This window comes from Plutella xylostella, chromosome 9, assembly GCF_932276165.1.
Source record: "Plutella xylostella chromosome 9, ilPluXylo3.1, whole genome shotgun sequence".
In the NCBI taxonomy this organism is placed as follows: domain Eukaryota; kingdom Metazoa; phylum Arthropoda; class Insecta; order Lepidoptera; family Plutellidae; genus Plutella; species Plutella xylostella.
Genome location: NC_063989.1, coordinates 2,420,681 through 2,442,469, shown reverse-complemented (window position 1 = coordinate 2,442,469; position 21,789 = coordinate 2,420,681). Strand labels below are relative to the sequence as shown.

At 36.3% G+C, this 21,789-nt stretch overlaps 1 protein-coding gene across 2 annotated transcripts in view; it reads left to right on the top strand.

Annotated features, from left to right (window-relative positions):
• The window catches only part of LOC105384465 (short neuropeptide F), a 77,624-nt gene that overhangs the window by 29,480 nt on the left and 26,355 nt on the right, over positions 1-21,789 (top strand). For both annotated transcript variants that reach the window (XM_048623295.1, XM_038106752.2), the window contains exons 2-3: positions 5,055-5,084; positions 16,236-16,343. In XM_048623295.1, coding sequence (XP_048479252.1) covers positions 16,238-16,343 — 106 coding nt within the window. In that variant the 5' untranslated portion in view covers positions 5,055-5,084; positions 16,236-16,237. The remainder of the gene's footprint in view (positions 1-5,054; positions 5,085-16,235; positions 16,344-21,789) is intronic.

Sequence of the window (21,789 nt, the reverse complement as noted above, 5' to 3'; positions counted from 1 at the left end):
TATTTCGTGAGTTTTGAATTCGTTTCAATATCCTAGAAGAAGACAAAGTGTATAAACTCATAGGAAAATCAAGAAAGTTTCTTTGAGAGGAAAGTTAATATTTTTCTTTGGTATATCATGGTGACCCGACCCTTGGAATAAAAAACTGTCAAACTGACTTACACTTTGTAGATGTGTCGTTCATTTTAACCCTTCGACCTTTCCATCAAAACCTCCTGGGAACATTCAGTTTACGCATCGCTTGACAAATATCGATATTTAATCCATATTTATACACAATATTTATGTATAAGTTTATCGATCGAAGACCCGGTCGAAAAAGAACATCTTGGGTGCAAAATCTGAAAGACTGGTACAACACCGACACCACATCCTTGTTCCGAGCAGCAGTCTCGAAGGAAAGAATAAGCCAAATGATTGCCGACCTCCGATAGGAGATGGTACCCAAAGAAGAAGAAGATAAAAAATATATATACATATTTAGCTATCAACATTAAATTTTTTATATTACTTTATTTCTTCCTCATCTTCGTGTAGTATATTGCGTCAGTAGATGGTCAGAAATAGTATGGAAATTAGAGGAAAGAAAAATCGCACCAATTTATCCTACAAAATGTCCGTCGTTGTCCATAACAAACAAGTAATGGTCAGTTTCTGAATTTATACTAATCGACAACAAGGTAGAAAAGTGTGTAAGCCTTTTAAGGCGATGGCTGTACCTACATAAACATACATTTAGTGATGATGATGTTGAATAGTTTAATACACTTATATCTCATATTTGTGCAATAAAGTATTAAATAAATAAATAAATAGTAATAATTAATAACTCTATTAGACATGTAGAGCATACTGAAATTTACACGAAATTTCAAAACCTTGTAGGCTCTAAAACTTTAATAGCTTGATCATAACTATTTTACTGTCTACAATAAAATATCCTGATACAGATACTATGTCACTAAAACGCGTTGACCAGAAACAATATTTATACTTACAGGGTGTTGTAAAAGAGTTTTTGGAACTAAGCCGAAGGGAGTTGAATTCACTGGCTGAATCTGCCAATTCACTGCTGTGAATTTCCAAAACTCGTAGAACGAAAGTTGTTGACAATTACCCCCTGAGTCAACCTCTTTTGGCTTAGTATACCTTTTTTTAAACTAGTTTAGTTCCCTGTGCAACCCCCTATAGTATCGGCTACTGAAGATACCTTCTATATCGTGTATGCTACGCCTACGTGTATATTCATGGCAAAATTGAGTCCTCTCTTCGAGGATATCTCGGATCGGAACCTATCAAACGTGACTAATCTTTATTTAATTTAGATGTTTGTGAAACTGTGCATTCTACGGCTTAGTTTGAAATAAATATCTAACCGTTCGCACTGTGTTTTGATAAGCAGTAAGGCTGATAAAACTGGAGAAAATCTAAATCCGGTTACTTAACTATGTTATTTAACTGTTTTTTGCATTTATTTATAAGTGACACAATTTTTAACCATAACTTAGCTAATTATTAAATAAGCTTTTAGCTAAATATTAGATAAAATGTCACAAAAATTTTTTTATGTCTAAATAGGTAATAATTATGTAATAATATGAAAAACAGGAGAACAAACGGTAGAAAATGAACTAAAAGTGGATATAGGTAGTATGATTTTTATATTTTTAGTGCTACATATAGGTAAGTTTACTGAGGAAATATTGACACTATTGTTGAATGCAGCGTCCGAGCCAACATAAAGGATCTCATTGATAGAAGGACATCCTGTATATCATTCCATTTGTCGTCCAGTTTCTAAGAATCAAATATACATATTCAAAGGTTTTTATTTATGTTAGGATAATTTTATCTGTATCTGTAGTCTCGGTATTTTTATTTAATTTGAATTAACCCTCATTGTACCTCTATAAGTATCTCTCTCTCTCTCTCTCTCTCAGCCTTCCGTAGTCCACTGTTGGACATAGGCCTCTCCTAACGATCGCCACCCCAAACGGTCACCCGCCATCTGCATCCAGCGGCTTCCCGCTACCTTCCGCAGATCATCAGACCAACGGGTTGGGGGGCGACCGACACGACGTTTGCCGACACGGGGTCTCCACTCCAGAACCTTTCTACTCCAGCGGTCGTCGGCTCTGCGGGCTACGTGGCCAGCCCATTGCCATTTCAGCGTGCTAATCCTTTTGGCTATGTCGGTAACTTTAGTTCTCCTGCGGATTTCTTCATTACGAATCCTATCTCGCAGGGACACGCCTAACATAGCCCTTTCCATAGCACGCTGAGCAACTCTGAGCTTGTGGATAAGCCCTTTGGTGAAGCACCACGTCTCGGCTCCGTAAGTCATCACTGGCAACACGCACTGATTGAAAACTTTTGTTTTCAGACACTGAGGTATGTTTTCAGTGAAGATGTGTCGTAATTTCCCGAACGCTGCCCATCCGAGTTGGATTCTACGAGCTACCTCTTTATCGAAGTTGGATTTACCTAATCGGATCACTTGTCCTAGGTAGGGATACTGATCAACAACTTCGATGGTGACACCTCCTACAGTTACGGGCGATGATGAAACATGTTCGTTCGACATGACCTTTGTCTTGTCCATGTTCATTTTCAGCCCAACTTGTTTAGAGGCATCATTGAGGTCTGTGAGCATTTCGCCCAACTCCTCCAGCGTTTCTGCCATAATAACTATGTCATCAGCAAATCGTAGATGAGAGATATATTCGCCATTGACGTTAATGCCCAGTCTTTTCCACTCTACAAGCTTAAAAACATCTTCCAGTGCACAGGTGAACAGTTTCGGAGAAATAACATCTCCCTGTCTCACGCCCCTTTGCAACTGGATCGGTTTTGTGCTATGTTCGTGTAATCGAACTGACATTGTGGCAGCATTGTACATACATCTCAACACCTCGATATAGCGATAGTCTATATGGCACCGCTGAAGGGATTGAAGCATCGCCCAGAGCTCAATAGAATCAAAGGCTTTCTCATAGTCCACAAACGCTAGACATAAAGGTAGATTATACTCCTCGGTCTTCTGTATAACCTGCCGAAGCGTCTATAAGTATACAAACTATTATCTTAACCCAATATTTAAAATCTACCCACCTAATGTATTTTAATTTGTTCCGACCAGGAAGCTTGTTAAGCAGCAGCAGGTTTGTTAGTTTAGTTCTTCACTCGTATTCGCAGGCAACGTTGTATAATTGTTTTATTAGATTTTACACCGGAATTCAACAAAAGGTCTTTTGGATTATTTCTGACGCTGAATTTCGCACCGGCACGGCACAGAAACCAATTGAAGTACCTACTATAAATTTGTCTTCGTAATGAAGGGCTATTTCATATTCAGAACGCTTGGTGAAAATCTTAAAGATTTTCAGGAGGCACAAGCCACCCTTAAAGTAAATATTAAAAAATATAATATAATATTTCACTGTTTTCTTTTTCATTGGGCTGGGTATCAGATCAGGTAAAAGATCATCACACTGTATAATTTCATGAAAACGTAAGATTTAAATTAGTTGAGCAACTGAAGCTAAACTTTAGACAGCCTCGGTAGGCCAGACCAGGTAGGAGTAATTATAGCATCTAGGTAATTTTGATCCGAGTCTTAATACATGACCAAAACGTGTTCCTAGTTGTCAGACATTACTTTCACAAATTACATTACAGCTGAAGCGTTCTTGTATTTTCAGGAAACGTTTCAAATAAAACACGAAATTCAGTCTTTCAGGAAACAGGGCTAGTTTCACATTTGTCGACGTAAATTCTCATTTCTTACATTGCATCTCGGTTCCCATTACGTTATTTTTGAGCCAAAATATGCGCTACAGCGAGGGATAATTAGAATTAGCTGCAGGATAAGTGAAGTAGATGCTCATAACTCTTCAATATGGAGAAAGACAAATGTATCCATTTAAGGACGTAGTTTTTCTTGTTTGAACGAAGATAATTCACGATGTGACTTATTGGTGACCAATAAGACAGACTCTGTAGGGCTAGTACGGGGCGCATTTAAGACGTGACAAAAGTTTTGCATCGCCGCCGCCGTCACTCACATCGCGCAGCTTCAAGAGTGAGGGCGACGGAGAATTTTTGTCACGTCATATTAGCGCCCCGTGCTACATGGCCTGGTATTTATCATATAATAATTACCTGAAAATATTAAAACGCATTTTAAATGAGTACTTCGCTAAATAAATTGGTATTAACCGGTTTTATATGAATCTATGTCACATCTGGTGTATCTACAAAGTTTGCCAGTTGTAGATACAAACACAGCTATTTCTGTAATATTCTATTCTTTTCTAATCAGAGAAGTTCCTGTACGTGGCCCTCTCGAGTGGAAAACATATTGAATATACAGGGTCTAGATGTGGTCTGTCTGTGGTGTGGTCTGACCAGGAGATCATTGTGGTTTTTTTTTTGCATGCGTGTTATTTACTCCCTTTACATTTTTATTATCAGAACGACTTGAGTACAGACACTTATTACATATTAGTCACTAGGTAAGTACAGAGCGTTTTCTTAACATTTACGTTAGTTCAACTGTACTGTACTGTACATGTCGCAACAAGTGTCCAAGAACAAAATTTTAATTTCGCGAGAGCCAAATATACTCTGCGTTAGAAGAAAAAGTAATGTCTATATTTATTCAAACATTTTATTGCGGTCTTGGACAAACAGGCAGACGCTTTCTGAAATGAGCCTGTTTACATAATTCTGTGTTCAGTCGAGAGAATATTAAGTATATTAGGCTTATCGTTAAACAGTAGTTTTATTAGGAAAAAGCTAGGGTAGGTGTAGGTAAATATACATGAAGAGAGCTTTATTATTTCCTTCTGTTAAATAGACGTGAGCCCTATTTGAATCGAGACTAACCCCCTTGTTCATAAAAAAGAACAAATTGTTCTTTGTCAGAGAGAGACAAAACAGTTCAATAGCTAAAGCGTCATACAACTTTTTTATGAATACGGGGGATAGACTTTAATACAGGTACTTATTAATTATAATTTATAATTTAAACTAAAGTATTTTTTTTGTTACAGATTTGATCACCAACCGCTGAATACTCATAGGTAAGTTAGTTATTATATTTTCAGATAAACCAGGTACTCTGAATTTCAACTTGATCCTAAGATGTAGCAAAAGGGAAGTATATTACCAAAATTGTGCACTTGTGTGATTACTTACTTAAATAACCTAACCAATGTTAAAAACCCTCGACATTTTAACACTAACATAAGTGGCATAGCTTTTGAACGGATATGTTGTTTTTGATAAAATATAGCTCTGGTTACCGATACCAACATTGTCCTAGTTTTGTATTGTTGTGAGATTTGATTGTATTGCCTTGAGTAAATTATTCTGGTCTGTCACTTGTTTTGGTTCGGCCTTAGATACTTACAGTAGTTAACGTAGCGGATAATTCTTTTTAAATGTCAGCATACAAAAAAAAACTGTATAAAAATTTCGTACAAACAAATTTTTCTACAAAATATTTAGTTACGCATTGGAAAGAAATCTAAACACCCGTAAAAATATATGCTTCCTTTTTATAAGCAACAGATGTGGCATTGTAAGGCGCCTATTACAGTAAAATCAAAACAAATGATAATAGTATGGTCCGTATTTACATAGGTATTTACCTACAGTTTAGGAATCTAGTACAGTGAGACTAACATTTTTAAGTATTTAAATTACACCCAAATGTCCAAAAAACTACTTATATAAAAAATATCGATTTTATATTATTTATGTGTAGGTTTACGAGTATAATATCTGTGGCGCTCTTCAGTCATTACTCGCCTTATTTAACACCACTTAACTGAATTAAAATGAAAAGGAAAGATTTTTCGTTTATTATTATTTTATGCTTGTGCGTGAGTAAATAGTTCTAAATCTAATAGTAAATAATTCCAATTAATATTCCACAACACAAATACACAAGATAGACCATTAAAAGAAGTAGAAAACGTATTTTCTTCAGATTCGCAGCAAGCTTTTATGGAGTAACAATACATCCGGTACTATTTTAAATATATATTTTTATTTATTTAATCCTTTATTGCACAAATATATAAATAATTGTACAAAGGGTGGATTTAATGCTAAACGCATTTTCTCGTCAACCCACAGGAAGTACAAGAGAAACTTAGTTAAACTATGTTAATATTCACTAACATTTATATAAATAAAGCACAACATCCCCATTGGAAGCAATATTTTACCATGCAAGTAATATCAGCTCCATGCTAATCCCATTACATTTGAACTGGTCTCATCTTTTGAAGGTTGAGTAACTAGATGGAGTCTGTTTTTTGTGGGCGCTCCACAAAGGGCAATTATGAAGATTAAGGGAACTCTTCCAGTTACCATCAAATAAAGTATTTGATGAATTTGCTGTTTTACTTATATTATATTCATATCTTCAAAGGCTTCAATTAATTTGCCTCCCCCTTTGTCGATACTAATTTTTTTCGACGACGTTTCAAGTCTATTAACTTCTAACTTTGTATTGTTATTGGTAATTTCATTGATCGACACTGTCATTTATTTAGATGGATATTACAATTTATGCGTCGTACATAGTTGCGACTTGATACTTAATTGGCAATACTTTAGCTTTAGACTTATGTTATTATAGAAACACAAGACTTTTCCCCGTTACTCCTTAACTACCTAAGTTATGATAACTTTATGTTTAAAACACTTTCAAACAATGCTTCATAGTGTACATAATTTAATTTAATCTAGTGGTGAAATATATAATTGTTAGTTATACTACATATATATCCAGCACTCCTCAATCTTAACACCATTCTGGGGTATGAAAATGCCGACTGTTTAACCCGGTTCGTTGGAGATTGCCAGACGATATTGTTTTTTTAACCTGTGGTCTGAGAAGAGCGAAGTATATCAGCCAACTGTAGATGTTTCATGTTTATATTTAACATGTTCTATGGTTCTAACCACCCCAGGCCTCACAAATCACTCTTCAAGTGTTTAGGCGTTTGAAATATCAAAACCTCAATTAAATTGTATTTCTCTGCTCTGTTACAGTCCGTTATGGCTACCAAGAATACAGAGAATCAGAATTTAGGCTGATTATTTCGAAGACGATTATTAGCAAAAATTCAAAAGTAACAGGTAGTAGGTATTAGTACTTTAAAATTCTACTTAAAAAACACTTCAGATAACATTTAAACTTATAACTAAAACATAGGTGGCGGCAAACCTACACCAAACAGTTTCTACCTCCGTATTTAAAGCATTAACATAATTGCCCCCGCCACCTTATCCATATTGCCCCACACAGGGCTAATGTTGTTGGGGCAATTTAATCTCCTGACGGCAAGCCGACAATTTGTGACGGCAGACGGAAAACGGCAAGGAAATTCTACTCAATGTAATAGTCACAAATGGAAGCACTTTTACGTTAAAATTTAGTTTATCTTCTTAGCTTATGTTTTTTTTTCGTAGGTACTTACGTAAGATTTTTTTGTTTTTTTTAATTGGTGTTGAAGTGTCTTAACTTATCAGCCACTGGCTGTTAAAGTTTTAACAATAACAATCGTAAGCATAGTTTTTTGTGGACCACTGATTAGTAAACCTAACTGCTGTGCCGGGTTAGATTCCCAGCCGGGGTGAGTCTTGGGTGTTAGCGTTGTGTAATATGTTCAAAACGCCTGCCAAGGGTGGCGATTATTTCAATAAACTTAGATGACGCCCATGATTGTTTACCTACTACCTACAGAAAATTGATATGGTGAACGAAGGCTTTAGGTATGTAACAAATCCTTCTTGAATTCAAATAATTCATACCCAGTTATAAAAAATCATAACAATAACGACAGACTTCAACAAATAAGTATTCGTTACTTCACGAACTTCTTCAAAATGTATTTTTTTATTATTTATGTTTTGTCATTTGTGGCAAAAGAACACAACTTTAGAAGTAAGTTAGTTTGTTTGCGGTCGCGCCCTGTTAATTCTGTTTGTAGAATTAAGATGTTAAACTGAAATAAATTATAAAGTTAGCCCTGATTCCCTTTGCTCGCCTCACTGAGAAAATATGACTTTGGGTACTTAGTAACGATCACAGTTTAATTGAATTAAAATATAAAATGGTAGGAAATAATATTTTAGATCTGTTTTCTGATTTACGTCGTACCGAAATGATACCTACAAATGGTGTTAATGGTAAAATCATTTTCTACCAGTACTTAAACCCACGGAAAATATATTCTCATCTCCCAGTATCACATTCCTGTATTGTAATATAAAACGTTTAACGAAAAGATTGCAGCTGCACTCTATAAAATATGACATTGTAGGAAAATTCTAGAAATTCCTGAAATTCCTACTTTTTTGACGTCGCAAAATGTAAAAGGAGAGCAGTATTCACTCCACTGTTTGCCGTCACTCAGCCTCTTCAACGAACAATGCAAAATGAGCTTTATTGACAATACGATAAGGGGGTCGTCGTCAGCAAAGTCTACGCTTTTCCTTTTTCCCTGATATCCCAGCCCACTTGATATAAAGGAGAATGCACCACTATCCTTAATGATGCTAAGAGAGGAACCTACCGCTCTTTGCTGAAAAACATGTGAAGCTCTATCGGGGAATGTGAAAAAAGAAGGGAAGATTTTACAAAATCAATTTTGTGCACACGATCAAAGCTTTGTGTTGGTAAAGGGTAATTTTGACATTGCTACTTTCCTAAAGAATTTGTCGAGTGTGTTCGCTTTTGTAGAAGTTGTGTTTAGTAAGATCAACGTATCTACCAGCTGGTACAATACCTACAGTACAGTTGTCAAGCTGATATGGGTACTTATTTACTTCTCACGGGTAAGTACTTAAATAAATACCTGAGTGAAAAGGACGAAATATTGTGTTTATTTAGAATTAATATGTAAAAGCATGATGCAAACCTGATGCAAAAACAAAGAGAGGAAAATCAAATATCAATATGAGTATATTTAGTTGTTCTATGAATTGCAAATATTTCATCAATACTATTTACAAAGCATATAGATATTCCTAGGAATAGCATGTTTGTACAATGTTCATTTCCTTTATGAAGTAGATATTTGGAGAATTTAATTAAATTTTTATCATCTGAAAAGTTAAATTTTATCTTTTTACAAGAAGTCCGCATCTATGTACATTGTACTACATATTAGAATAGAAAAGAATAGAATAGGAGAATAGAACGGACAAGAACACAATTTTGAGTAGTACTTAAGTACCTAGTAACAGAACTAACTACCTGAACCAGAATATTTGTTAAAAAAAGTTGAAAAACTTTCTCATCGAAAGTGAATTTATTAAAGGTTGTTATTTTTAATTGGCGCAACTTTATAAAGCCGATGATTGATCACTTTCATAGTTATAATTTTCAAATTTGATTTTATCAAGGGCTTTACTGAATATTTTTTGTAAAAGTTTTAATTATGTCTTTAAAAATGCGAGCAACAGACCGTAACGAACAAATTAATTTATAAAAAAAACAATCGCGAAATAATACTACTAAGTATTGTGGTAACACTAACTGTTAGCTGCCGACTGAGTTAGCGGTAAGTATACCGAATGTCTATAATTTAGTAGTTCTACGCTCACTCTACGCAATTTGCAACCTTTTAAGGTGTTATAAATTTGCCTACTGGGATACCAGCCGAAACCTAGAGTGTCCGTGCTCATGACATTTACGTGAATCTGCCGACACTCGGCCAAGTCTTTGATCGCCGGAGCGGCAAATTGCACATCGCGTCGACCCACACTCGGTGCAACCACAGATATTGAACACAAGACCAACAGTTTTAATTTACTACATTTTCGTTTGTTTAAATTCGGACGGTACCAGTGATATGTTATTAAAGTTATTTAATATACAGATGAGCATAATGCTCACAAAACAACAAAAAAAACTGTTTTTTGGCAGGGCTATAGTACTTAACCCTTTTAGAAAAATGTAGCATATGGATTGAAAGAAGATCTGAAATCCTGAATACGTAGTAACTAAACATTTTTTAAATAATTTTATTTACGAATTAAAAATAAAAACAAGCAAACTAAAGGCTCGTGGCTCGTTTAGACCAATCCGAAACATTTTAACTACGCAGAGATCGTTATTTTTTTCAATGAGCTCGGAGTGCTCAAAGTCGAGTTTAAACTTCGGCCGGATATTTCGAGAATATTCCAGAAGTTTCCAGAATATTCAGTTGATTAGAATTCTTAGAGCCACCTGCGTCCAGCGATTAATCTTTCATCGGGGTTTAAAATGACATTTATTGTCCAAGCGGATAAAGTACTTTGTAACTACTTAAGTGTGTAATTAATTGGATTTTTATTATAAGTACTTACCTACTTGATGCAGATTTTATTACCAAAAAGTTACTTTATTTTCGTGAGACGATTTTACTGTTACTTACGTCAGAGTCCTAAGACCTCATATAGCAATATTTTCCACATTAATATAAATTGGAATGGTTATTTTTGTTTGTTTGTATTGAAATAGCACCCAAACCACATAACACTACACTTTACCATTATGATGCCCCACCTTCCCTTGAGTGCAGTATATAGGCTGATTTTTTATCGGCATCGCCCCAGGAAAGTGTTTAAATGCGATGCGAAGCTCGCGCGGAAAAGCTAATGGATAAACTAAGTTATGGAGGTTTATTTGGGGTTAAATCCAAAGTTCACACATAATCTTGCTGTAAAAATATGCCTTGCTACTTGGACTCCCTCCTGCCCCCGGGTCGATCAAACATCTTCAGCCGTTGTAAGAGCTTTGCGTTTTCAGCAAACATATGGGTTTCAGACTCTATTGTAACAGAATTTTAAATATAATTTGAACATACTCTTTGTGACCCTTCAGAAATTAAACTTGGACTTATTCACATAAGCGGCTTTTGCCAGGGTAACCAGAAATAAAGGGTTTTCTAGTCTAACAGTGCACTGGTACTGCTGATGATGATAATAAAAATACCAAATAAACCTACACAGTTTCTATACAGATTTAAAAAAAAAACTAAAAATTCGTAAAACTGTATCGTAATCGTAAAATAACGTGGTTCAGAATGACTCTCTGTGTCACCGCTAGCACTTTTGCAATATCCAAACATCCTGTAGACAGTTAAAATGGTTGAAATGAGAGCGATACAACGATCTCTTAGTGCGTCTTCCGCACAGCCATATTGTAGCGAGCCGTCTCCCCACTAATGTCTTTTTGTTCACGGAGACAGACTCAAGTATCGTCACTCCGTTACTGAAAACGTTTTAAGATTTTGCTTCCTTTTAGTTTACTAATTATTTCCCTGAAAAAAAAACTGTTTGAGAAACCACTTAAAAACGTTTTTCCTGGAAAACTGTATCTAAAATAAAGCTAAATGGCTTTCATATTCATTATTACGTACAATATGGATACCTTATATAATTTGTGTGCACCTAAACTCGTGTTGCCCTAAAAATATTAAAGTCACGTAAATAGGTACGATTAGGATTACGATTTGTAAGTTATGAATTTTTTTGTTTCCTTTGCTACGGTACGGCGCGGCGTAGGCTCTTTTGGAGCAACGTGAGTGTCAGATTTCATTGTATTATTGTCTAGCACGTAGCGGTAATTTGCGTATTTATTCAAATTAAATTAAAACTAAGTACCTATTATTATTCACGGCATTTTTCATATCACTGATTTGAGTTCACACAGTCGTGTCTTAGGAGTTTACAAAAAGAAAAAATTATAAGTATTCTATCCTTTAGTGATAACAGTATCGTGCTGAATTCGCTTATTTCTTTACAAAGATAAAAATGAAATTCCGGTCAAAATTACGACTCCTTAACTTGGTCACACTCACATGTGGTTTCAAAGGGTAAGTAATACGAGGTATAAAAACGAATAGTATAACATTCACAAGGTATACGCCCATATGATATAAAGTTATTAAGTATAACGATCACTGTGCATAACAAACGAAAGGTATAATTACTAAATACATAATTTCGTAAAGGATAACGTTCAAAAACTATAAATTCAATTGATATATCGATTAAAATGTATAACGTTCATAATATATAACGTTTATAACATATATTATTCAACGGATATACGAGTAATATCATTATGTATAATGAACAAAAAATATATTATTATTGGAGCTATGTTGGGAGACGCTCCGCTCCGCTTCGCTGCGCTCCGCTTTGCTTTTAACGAACATGTGCACCTAACCGCTCCTCCTCGCTTTGCTCGTCGTCGCACCTATCTTTAGGTTTTGGTACTAGGGGTTTTCACAGCGTTATTATTATTGAAGCTATGTTGGGAGACGCTCCGCTCCGCTTCGCTGCGCTCCGCTTTGGTTTCGACGAACATGTGCACCTAACACGCTCCTCCTCGCTTTGCTCGTCGTCGCACCTACCTTTAGGTTTTGGTGCTAGGGGGTTTGACAGCGTTGGGTAATTAAACGCAGATTATGTGATATGAGAAGAACTTTATACAAAATAATAGTATATATTTTAATTGATATACGTAATGTATGTTATACGAATTGATATTAGTCCTCATGAGTGTTAGTTATTTTGATATTATATGAAATGTACGTTATACCAAATGAATCTTATACCTTATGAAAATATAGATGTTGTTGTTATACGTAACGTTCATTATATGTTGTGAACGTTATTAATGTGAAATTATACATTTCGTTTTTATACGTCGCAATACGCACCCGGTTTCAAAGACTCTTCATTTTATCCAGATGTTGTGATGCGGGCACTAGAAAATATATTTTTGAACATAAAAGTGGAATGGTCAATCTCTTATACACATCCTTCTTTGAAATCCGAGTACATTTCACGGGCCGCCGCGCGACCGCTCATTCACGACTAATAATGTAATTACTGCTCTTTAAGAAGATAAATATTAAAGTGATCGTGAATGCTGAAGGATCCTAAATAGAAGTCTGACCCGTGTGGCCGTGACCCCCGAGGGCCTTAATCCATAGCCTGACTAGAAGGGCTAGCACAGGGCGCATTTAAGACGTGATAAAAGTTCACTCACATCTCGCAGCCTCAAGAGCGACCGCGACGGAGAACTTTTGTCACGTCCCCACGCCCACCGTGCTACAGGGCTAGGTACCACAATTATTTCACCCTAGGCAGCAATGAATAAGTTCCAGCGACAAGAGCACCAAATTAATCTATCATTACGAGTGTAGGAGCTTGTGTAGCAATGACTGGGTAAAGGTTACCTATCTGTGCGATAAAATATTCTGATGCATGATAAAATTCATGAAAAAACATAATTTCAAAGAGTGAGGGCATTATTTTAATCATTCAGATAACCTTGGCACAGAAATTGCGAAACAGAGTCAAAATAATTAATAACCGAACGGAAATAAAAATCCAAAAATTATTATACAATATCAGATAATGATGATTTATGTCTAATCAGCGTGTATGTGTGTGTACCTACGAGTACTTATATTTTTTAAAACCGCCAAATAGTTAGTATTGTTTATCAAAGGACCAAAATTATATATTTTTAATTCAATTCAAAACCTTAAAGAAAACAGGTATTATAAATAAGTAATTGCAATTAACTGTGGGTGGGTTCCATCAATACGAAATACGTATCGCTAAAAACGCCATGACGATAGGTTCTAACCTATAACTACAGTATAAATGAAGGTATTTATATGTCACAACGTCGCCATCTAAATACCGGGTAGAATAGGCTTTATTTTTCATAGGCTGAATGAACACTGGATCCCGCTGACAGCTGAACACTGAACACTGTGGACGCTGAAGCCTGAAAGAGAGCTCTAATGAAACTCGCTTCTCAATGGGAATATCAAGCATTGAAATTGAGACACGATCACACGACTGTTTTAGGGTTCTGTAACCACAGCGTGTCAATGGAACCCTAGCATTAAGCCTCCGTTGCCTGTTTTGTACTCATTTATCTAATAATGTTGTGTTTCTGAGTAACCAATATTGGGCGAGTAAAAACTTTCAATGTAATAAAAACAACAATAACAAACAATGGAACCGTTTTAAATTGGTCGATAATATAATATCAGGTATACCACATTTACGGTCCAAGATGTAACCAAACCGAGGTATTTTTAACCTAACCGAATGGTGTGAAATTAGGCCTTAATATACAAGACAAATTTTAATATCAGCTTTACATAAAAAACATGTAAGTATTAAATACTTTCTCATCGTTCCAATAATTCCAATTACAACCATGCGTCATCTTCTATTTCATAACTGCATCACACGCTAGGAAAGCAAATCAACATGCACATATCCCCATAGACCTAACTTTTGAACTTAATTAAAAAATACGTAGCATAGATTAATCACAAGTCCAAGGGCAGCCTCGCCCACCTCCATCTAGGAATAGTCGCACATGCAGGGAAATGTTACAACAAGTTCATTATAGTAACACTGAACTGAGTCCTAACTTGAGAGTCTAGGTCTCTAGGGTAATAAATAAGCATTACAGCCTCAATCAAAGTTGCACTTTAGTCGATAACTCCGTAGAGTCGGAATTGCAAGCGACGCATTCCCAGGGCTCGCGTCTTTGACTAGCTACCGTTTAATATGAGCATCTAGGTAGTTCGGTTAGTAAATTGACGGATCACTTAGCGTTTAGATTTTGAAATGGTTATATTACGTCGTAAAGGATTCAATAAGTGATTTCATATAGGATTGTTACATCACATAACATAACACAGTGACCAAAACACCTTGTGATAAAGAATTTTAGTCTTTCATTATCTGTAACTAGCAATAACTTTCACTACACTTCAACTTCGACTCTTAGCCGAGAAAATATATGAATTAGCTCTGCTAGGGTAAGCACTTTTGTTATCGTTAAGTTTTACGCAGTATTCATAATATAAATCAGAAAAAGTACCTACCAACCTACTGATATATCCAATATCATTACGCATTCGCCTCTACGGCAGCAGAAATTAAACGACCCGAATCGTGTTTATAAATAAAAAAAACTCAGTCAGCACGTCAACCTGCAACACGCCGCGATAAGGATGATGGATGCGTGATGCGCGTCACTAATGCGACGCGTCACGCGTGTCATGGCGTGTAACGTTGTGTTGCGCGGCGGTCACGTGAAGTTACGCAGAGTCAGAGGACGTTCAACCCGAGATCGCGAATCGGATGCTCATTTTTGGTTTTTGTGGTCTTACATGTATTCGTTCAAAAGCAATAAAATCTATGTTGAGTTTGAACTATTTTATGGAGTCAGGTGCTAAACTAGGACCTGTAATGTGAGGAGTCAGTGCCACCCCAGTAATTCTATAAGAGTTTTCACGCTTACAAACATGACAATTATAAGGTATCAAAATATATAATTATAAATGCTATTAATGATTGTTGTCCAAACCATAAAAAATATAATTGATGTTTTTGCTTCTGTAGTAACTACGGCTTTAAATTTTTTGGAACAATAACTTTCACTACATCTCAACTTCTACTTGTGACCCTTGGACCCACAGGTGTGTACTGTTTATCTTTGTACTGCCAGTGACATAACTTTCTATTCGCTTTACCCTAAGGATTTATAAAACGACACTAAGAGGTGCAAGATAGAATTTATAATCGCTAAACCGGCTTTAATGTCGCTTAGCAAAGAACCTAAGGCCGCATTTTTATTAGAAGGATTTTTTCGGGTTCGCTAAAATTGGTTTGTTTAGGAGAAGCCATTCCGGGAAAAAACTCTCCGCTGGGAATTCGAAGACATACATTTTGTTATTTTGTGTTGTTTGTCAAGGGAATGAGACAAATGTGGCTTTTTAATGTGACTATTAATTTGGTACAATATGTAGAAAGATCATAATTTAAAGAATTTTATTTTTTCATATGGGTAACCAGTTACAAAGCCGATGTCACGTGTGTTGTTACAGAAATGGCGCGCAGTTGTTACAGTATCCATTAAGACCAGATGCTAGTCCGATATCACGTGTGTTGTTATAGAGGTGCCGCGCAGTTGTTACAGTATACTAGCGGCTGCACTATCCAATATGACCAGCTTCTAAGCCGATGTCACTCGTGTTGTTACAGAGATGGCGCACAGTTGTTACACTATTCAATATGTCCAGTAACTAAGCCGATGTTGCGTGTGTTGTTACAGAGATGGCGCACAGTTGTTACACTATCCAATATGACCAGTTACTAAGCTGTTGCATGTGTTGTTACAGAGATGGCGCGCAGCATGCTCGGCGTGGCGGCGGCGGCGGCGGCGTGCGCGCTGGCCGTGCTGTGCGCGCTGCCCACCGGAAACGCGCAGGCGCTCTCACAGTATGACTGTAAGTTTCACACATATATGTTCACGACTGTAATCCCCGAAGGGGTTGGCTTCGCTGTATAGTTGTAATCACTTGATAGGTCGCGAGCCGTATGGCCGTTTTTGTACAATACACTTGGGATACATCTAGAATCTATATGTGGTTTCCTTACGATCGATGTTTTCCTTCATACGTGGTATAATTGTACTTAAATTTCTTATTTCTAAAGAATTTATTTGTACCTACCTAACTACATAGCAGGATTCGAAACCACGGCCTGACGAATGAGAGCCGACACCAGCTAATATATACGTATATTATATTTGTTTTGAGTGGACTAATTAGTCAGACTACATGTACTACTTACTAATAACTTGACACTCCAAAGTTAACTCGAACAATTTCGTAGTAGGGTATATGCTACTATCGAAGGTTGCGATGCAAGAAAGAAGCCTTCTCGAGCGACTTATCGACTGTATACAGCGTGTATGTAGCGTGCCTATCGGAAGAAAGTGTTAAGTTGTTTTTGATTGATTTTTAAAATATCTTTATTGGCATAAAAAAAGTTACATATGACATAAGATTATTCAACAAAACTTACGGCAACAACATGTAGGTAAAATGCTTATAAGGCTGAGACATTCGATGCCTTTTAAAACTTTAAACTTATAATATAAAAGGGGTACATGTATAGAAACTACTAATTTTAACTAACATAATTTGCTGATTTGGTAGGTACACACGTTTTGTTCAACACAACATGCGTTTGTAACATTAATAATTATATAATAATAAAAGTAAAACCTACCTAAGTAGGTTTACGGTTGTTAGATACCATTGGTAACTTTATAAACTATATTTTAACATTTAAACATACCTAACTTGCATTAGTTATCTAAAAGTAATGAACTAACCTAATTACACTTACATTATTGATTAACTAAACTAACCGAATTTGAACTTGGTTACTACACTCATAGGTGGGTAGGAAACTTAAAAACTAACACACAAATTTAATACAATACGACAACAGCGTAATTAAATTGCGCTCTGCACTCAAAAATGACCCGTTTGTAGTAGGTAATAACTTATACGATGCGCCGACGCCACAGATGCACGGCCGGCCGGCGTGCGGTAGCTATACGGAGCGAGCGAAACATGTTATTCGTTAAGTATTAAGTGATGGGGTAAACGGTAAGTTTTATAGCTGTCGATGTACGGCAAATTATGTGATCGTGATTTTCCAAGATTCGAGACTAAAGCATTCATATGTTTTGGGCTGCTTCGTAGGTAGAATTTGCGTGTTTGTTTTAATATGAATTCTTTGAGTGTGGGGTATTTTACTCTTGAGTGGAGTCTCAGCAAATTGGTTCTAAAAGGCGTGTTGTACGCGATTTTGACCGCTTTATTTTGGACCACTTGCAGCTTTTTGTAATTGGCATTTGTAGTGCCGCTCCATACTGGGCATGCGTAAGTTAAACATGGTCTAACTAATGTGGAATATATGGAGAGCTTGGTGTGGGGGCTCAAATTGCTTCTCCTATTTAATAAAGGGCTGAGAGCTCCGAGAGCCTTTATGCCTTTCGATCTCACGGCAGTAGTGTGCGTAGTCCAGTTGAGTTTTCTGTCGAGATGTACCCCGAGGTATTTTACTGATTTACTCCACTGAATGGGGTAACCGCATATTTTTATTGATTTTTGTGGGAATTTGCGCTGTCTGCTGAACATTATGGCTTCAGTTTTTGTCTCATTTAGCTTCAGTTTCCATTTGGAGAAGTAGTCGTGTAACAGACTAATGGACAATTGTAACCGATCCACGACCAGATCTATATCTTTTGAAGAAGAAAAGGACGCTGTGTCGTCCGCGAATAAGGCTAGTGTAGTGTGGGGTTGAATCGGGATATCATTGACGAAAAGCAGGAATAGATAAGGACCAAGAATTGATCCTTGAGGGACTCCAGCAGGTATATCATACGCCTGTGAGCGATGGCCGTCTATTGTGACGTAAAATTGCCGTTTCTCTAGGTAACTACGAATGAGTTTTACAAGTGGCAAAGGGACATGATTACTGATGAGTTTATGCAGCAACGCGTCGTGCCACACCGTATCAAACGCCTTTTCGAGGTCAAGCAGGAACATTCCAGTCGAAGCTCCTAAGTTGAGCTGATGACTAACGTGCTCAGCTACACGAGCCAATTGTTGAGAAGTGGAATGGTGTCTACGGAAACCGAATTGCTCGTTTTTTAGTAAATTTTGAGTTACTTTAATGAGACGAACATAAATTAGCGTTTCAAACAGCTTGCTGAGACATGACAACAGGCTTATCGGACGGTAGTTGGTCGCATCAGTGTCTGCTTTGCCTGATTTTAATAGAGCTATGATCTTTGCTATTTTCCACTGTTGTGGAAAGTAAGCATGGCGGAAGCATGCGTTGAAAAGTTTAGTTAAGAATACAATGGCTTTCTGTTAAGTTGTTTAAGATGCCCAGTACTGCGGACTTTTTTTTTTATTTATTTAATAGTGAAAATGAGTCTAGAGCCAAGAGGTTAGATAGTTACCTATATGGAGTTTAAACCATGGAAGTAATAGGTACTTAAGGTACTTATTACTTCCATGGTTTACACTCATATATCCGAAATTCGAACCCCAACATAAATGAGAAATGATGAGTGGACTGCAGTCTATGGTTTACTATGACCTTTATGCAGCAGCCTGTATACAAGTTCCGTAGCTACTCCGGAAGTCATCAACTGCTATCCACCCCCGGGCACAGTTATAATGATCGAGAGTACACGGAAAAGGGCGATCTTATTATGCTTCTACGTGGTTTATTTTTTATCGAACGCGCCGCTATGATATCTAGGTATAATGACAACATAGATTATACTGCGTTGACATAGTTTTGAAAGTAATGAACCGTTTAATATACCAACATATTTATAGACAAGTATAAGTAATAGAAGTTTTGGTAATTTAGCATATTTTATGTTATCGCGCTGCTCATTCCCCGGGTAGCAAATTCAGAGTGGGACGCCCTCCTGCCCGCTACACCGATAACCATGGCGGGACGCCGGTATGTAGCGGCTGGATGAGGAAGCCGAGGAATCCGTGTTGTGGCGCTCGTTCATTGGTTGACCCGCACATATTATTATACATATTTCGTATAAACATATTAGATGTGAGAGGCAAACAGAATATGGCCTAAATCAAGACGTGCCCTAAATCAATTATTTTGAAAATTTTCGTGACAGATGCGCCACAACAATTTCTTGTTTACGGAAAAGGATTACGCAAACATAATGTGAAGTTGCAACTTTCCCCGCTCGGCAAATTTATGCGAAATCTCCATGATTATTCATGATCATGAAATAACACTCCACTGTTTGAATTAAAATTTATCGGCCTTATACTTTTCCTCGAATTTATTAGAATATACTTACCTACATATTAGGAAATGAACAGCCAGCTTATCAATAATCTTGTTTAAGAATGGATATTTTATTTATAGCTATCACACCCTCTCAAAATAGTAATATGTATTATATTGACTGCTGATTTAAAGGTGATTTTCATTACAACGGGCCGTACCCTATCAGGACCCCTATCGCGAACTTGTTTTGACAACGATTTCTGTTTAAAATACATAAATAAAATTGAATTTCGGATTTAAAATACCTTATTGAATTTGACACTTCAATACCTAATACAAAATAGTAAAAGTTACTTCGTTTTGACTTCGCGATACACCCTCTGACTGATCATTTTAAGCTAATCATTAATTGCATTTAAAGCTATTCGGTACCTAACTCGTCAATGTCACACAGTAATGTTTGTTCAGTATGTTATAATAATATACAAACATAAACTCAACATAATCCGTAAATCGGTTTTAGATCACGTAATCCATTAATACAGAATGTAGAGATTATTAAACAAATTTTCCATCCGAGACAACATGAGAAATTATAATTATTAATTCTTTCTTACATACATATATAAACTCACGACTATAATTCCCGAAGGGGTACCTAGTCGGAGGTGACTCGTAAGCGAGCCACCCACTTTTCGCTGTACATTTGTCGACACTAGAATCTACTGACACTAGAACTGTGCAGGGCACCGTAAAGGCCCCCATTCACGGGCGTAAAAATCCGGCGGATTTGTCGCTGGCTATACTAAAGTGTAGTTAAATTTGTATAATTCTATGGTATTGACATTATTATTATAAGGCATCGGGGATCGATGATATGCTGAAAAATCAGTCTTTACACTAGCGGTACTACCTGTTTGCCTCATCAGCTAAAGATGTTTTACCGTGGAAGTCCTGGATAAAAACAATTCATGTTGATGTATGTTATTTCTGGATCAGTAACGAAACTTTACATCTAGGTGAAATATATTTTTTAATCTGTCAGTTACTTTTTGAGTTACATAATTATTAGCACATTACTGTGAATCTATGAAATGTAGGTACATTTTGATTCTCTATAAATGTATACTGATACTGTAAGCAGATCCTGTATATTGATACCGAATACTCATACTGTATAATAATGCTATATTCTGATACTCTATACTGATACCGTATGCTCATACTGATACAGATACAGTATACTGATGCTGTATATCTGATACAGGGTACTATATAATGTACACTTACTGATACTGCATACTGATCTGATACTGTATACGGATACTGATACGGTAATCTGATACTCATACTGATACGGCATATTGATACGTATACTGATTCGGTATATTGATACAGCATACTGAAACGGTATACTGATAATGATACTAGTACGATATCCTCATACTGAAATCAAGTAACAGGATGCTTTTCATCCAGGACTACCCACTGTAAAACTTTTTAAGGCGATGCTAAGCTCGCTATAGCTAATAATGTAACTCTATTCACCACCAACGACGGATGGATGGAAGACATATCTTTTTAGTAAATTCGTAATGTATTTTGTGTATAAGTGTTCATAAATAAAATAAATAAGCTCAAGGAAAATACTGGTGTGATTTTTTTCACGTGGTAGCAAATATTAGTCATAGAAATGTGTCAAATTGAGTTAAAATTGTTTGCAAGATAAAACCGCCACCAGAATAGGGTCACATCTGGACATTCTCTTCTATGTCTTAGAAATTTTATATTTAAATTATCTCATAGCATTCTCTTCTCGCATCGCCGGTGGGAAACCACCCTAAAGCCGTGTACAGAAAAAAACATTTATGTAACCAGCTCTTATATAATAATAATAATACGAATAAATAAAAAATCTGTACTACTACTACGCACCTACTTACTGTAAAGACTTAGAGACCGTATCGTATCTTCCTGTCTAAACGTTGAGTTTACTTTACGCAGAAGTGGGTATAAAACATGCGTCGGTTTTCCTCCTTATAATTACATTGCCTCCCTTCGGACTCAGTTTCAATCAGAAATGTTCAGAAAAATGTT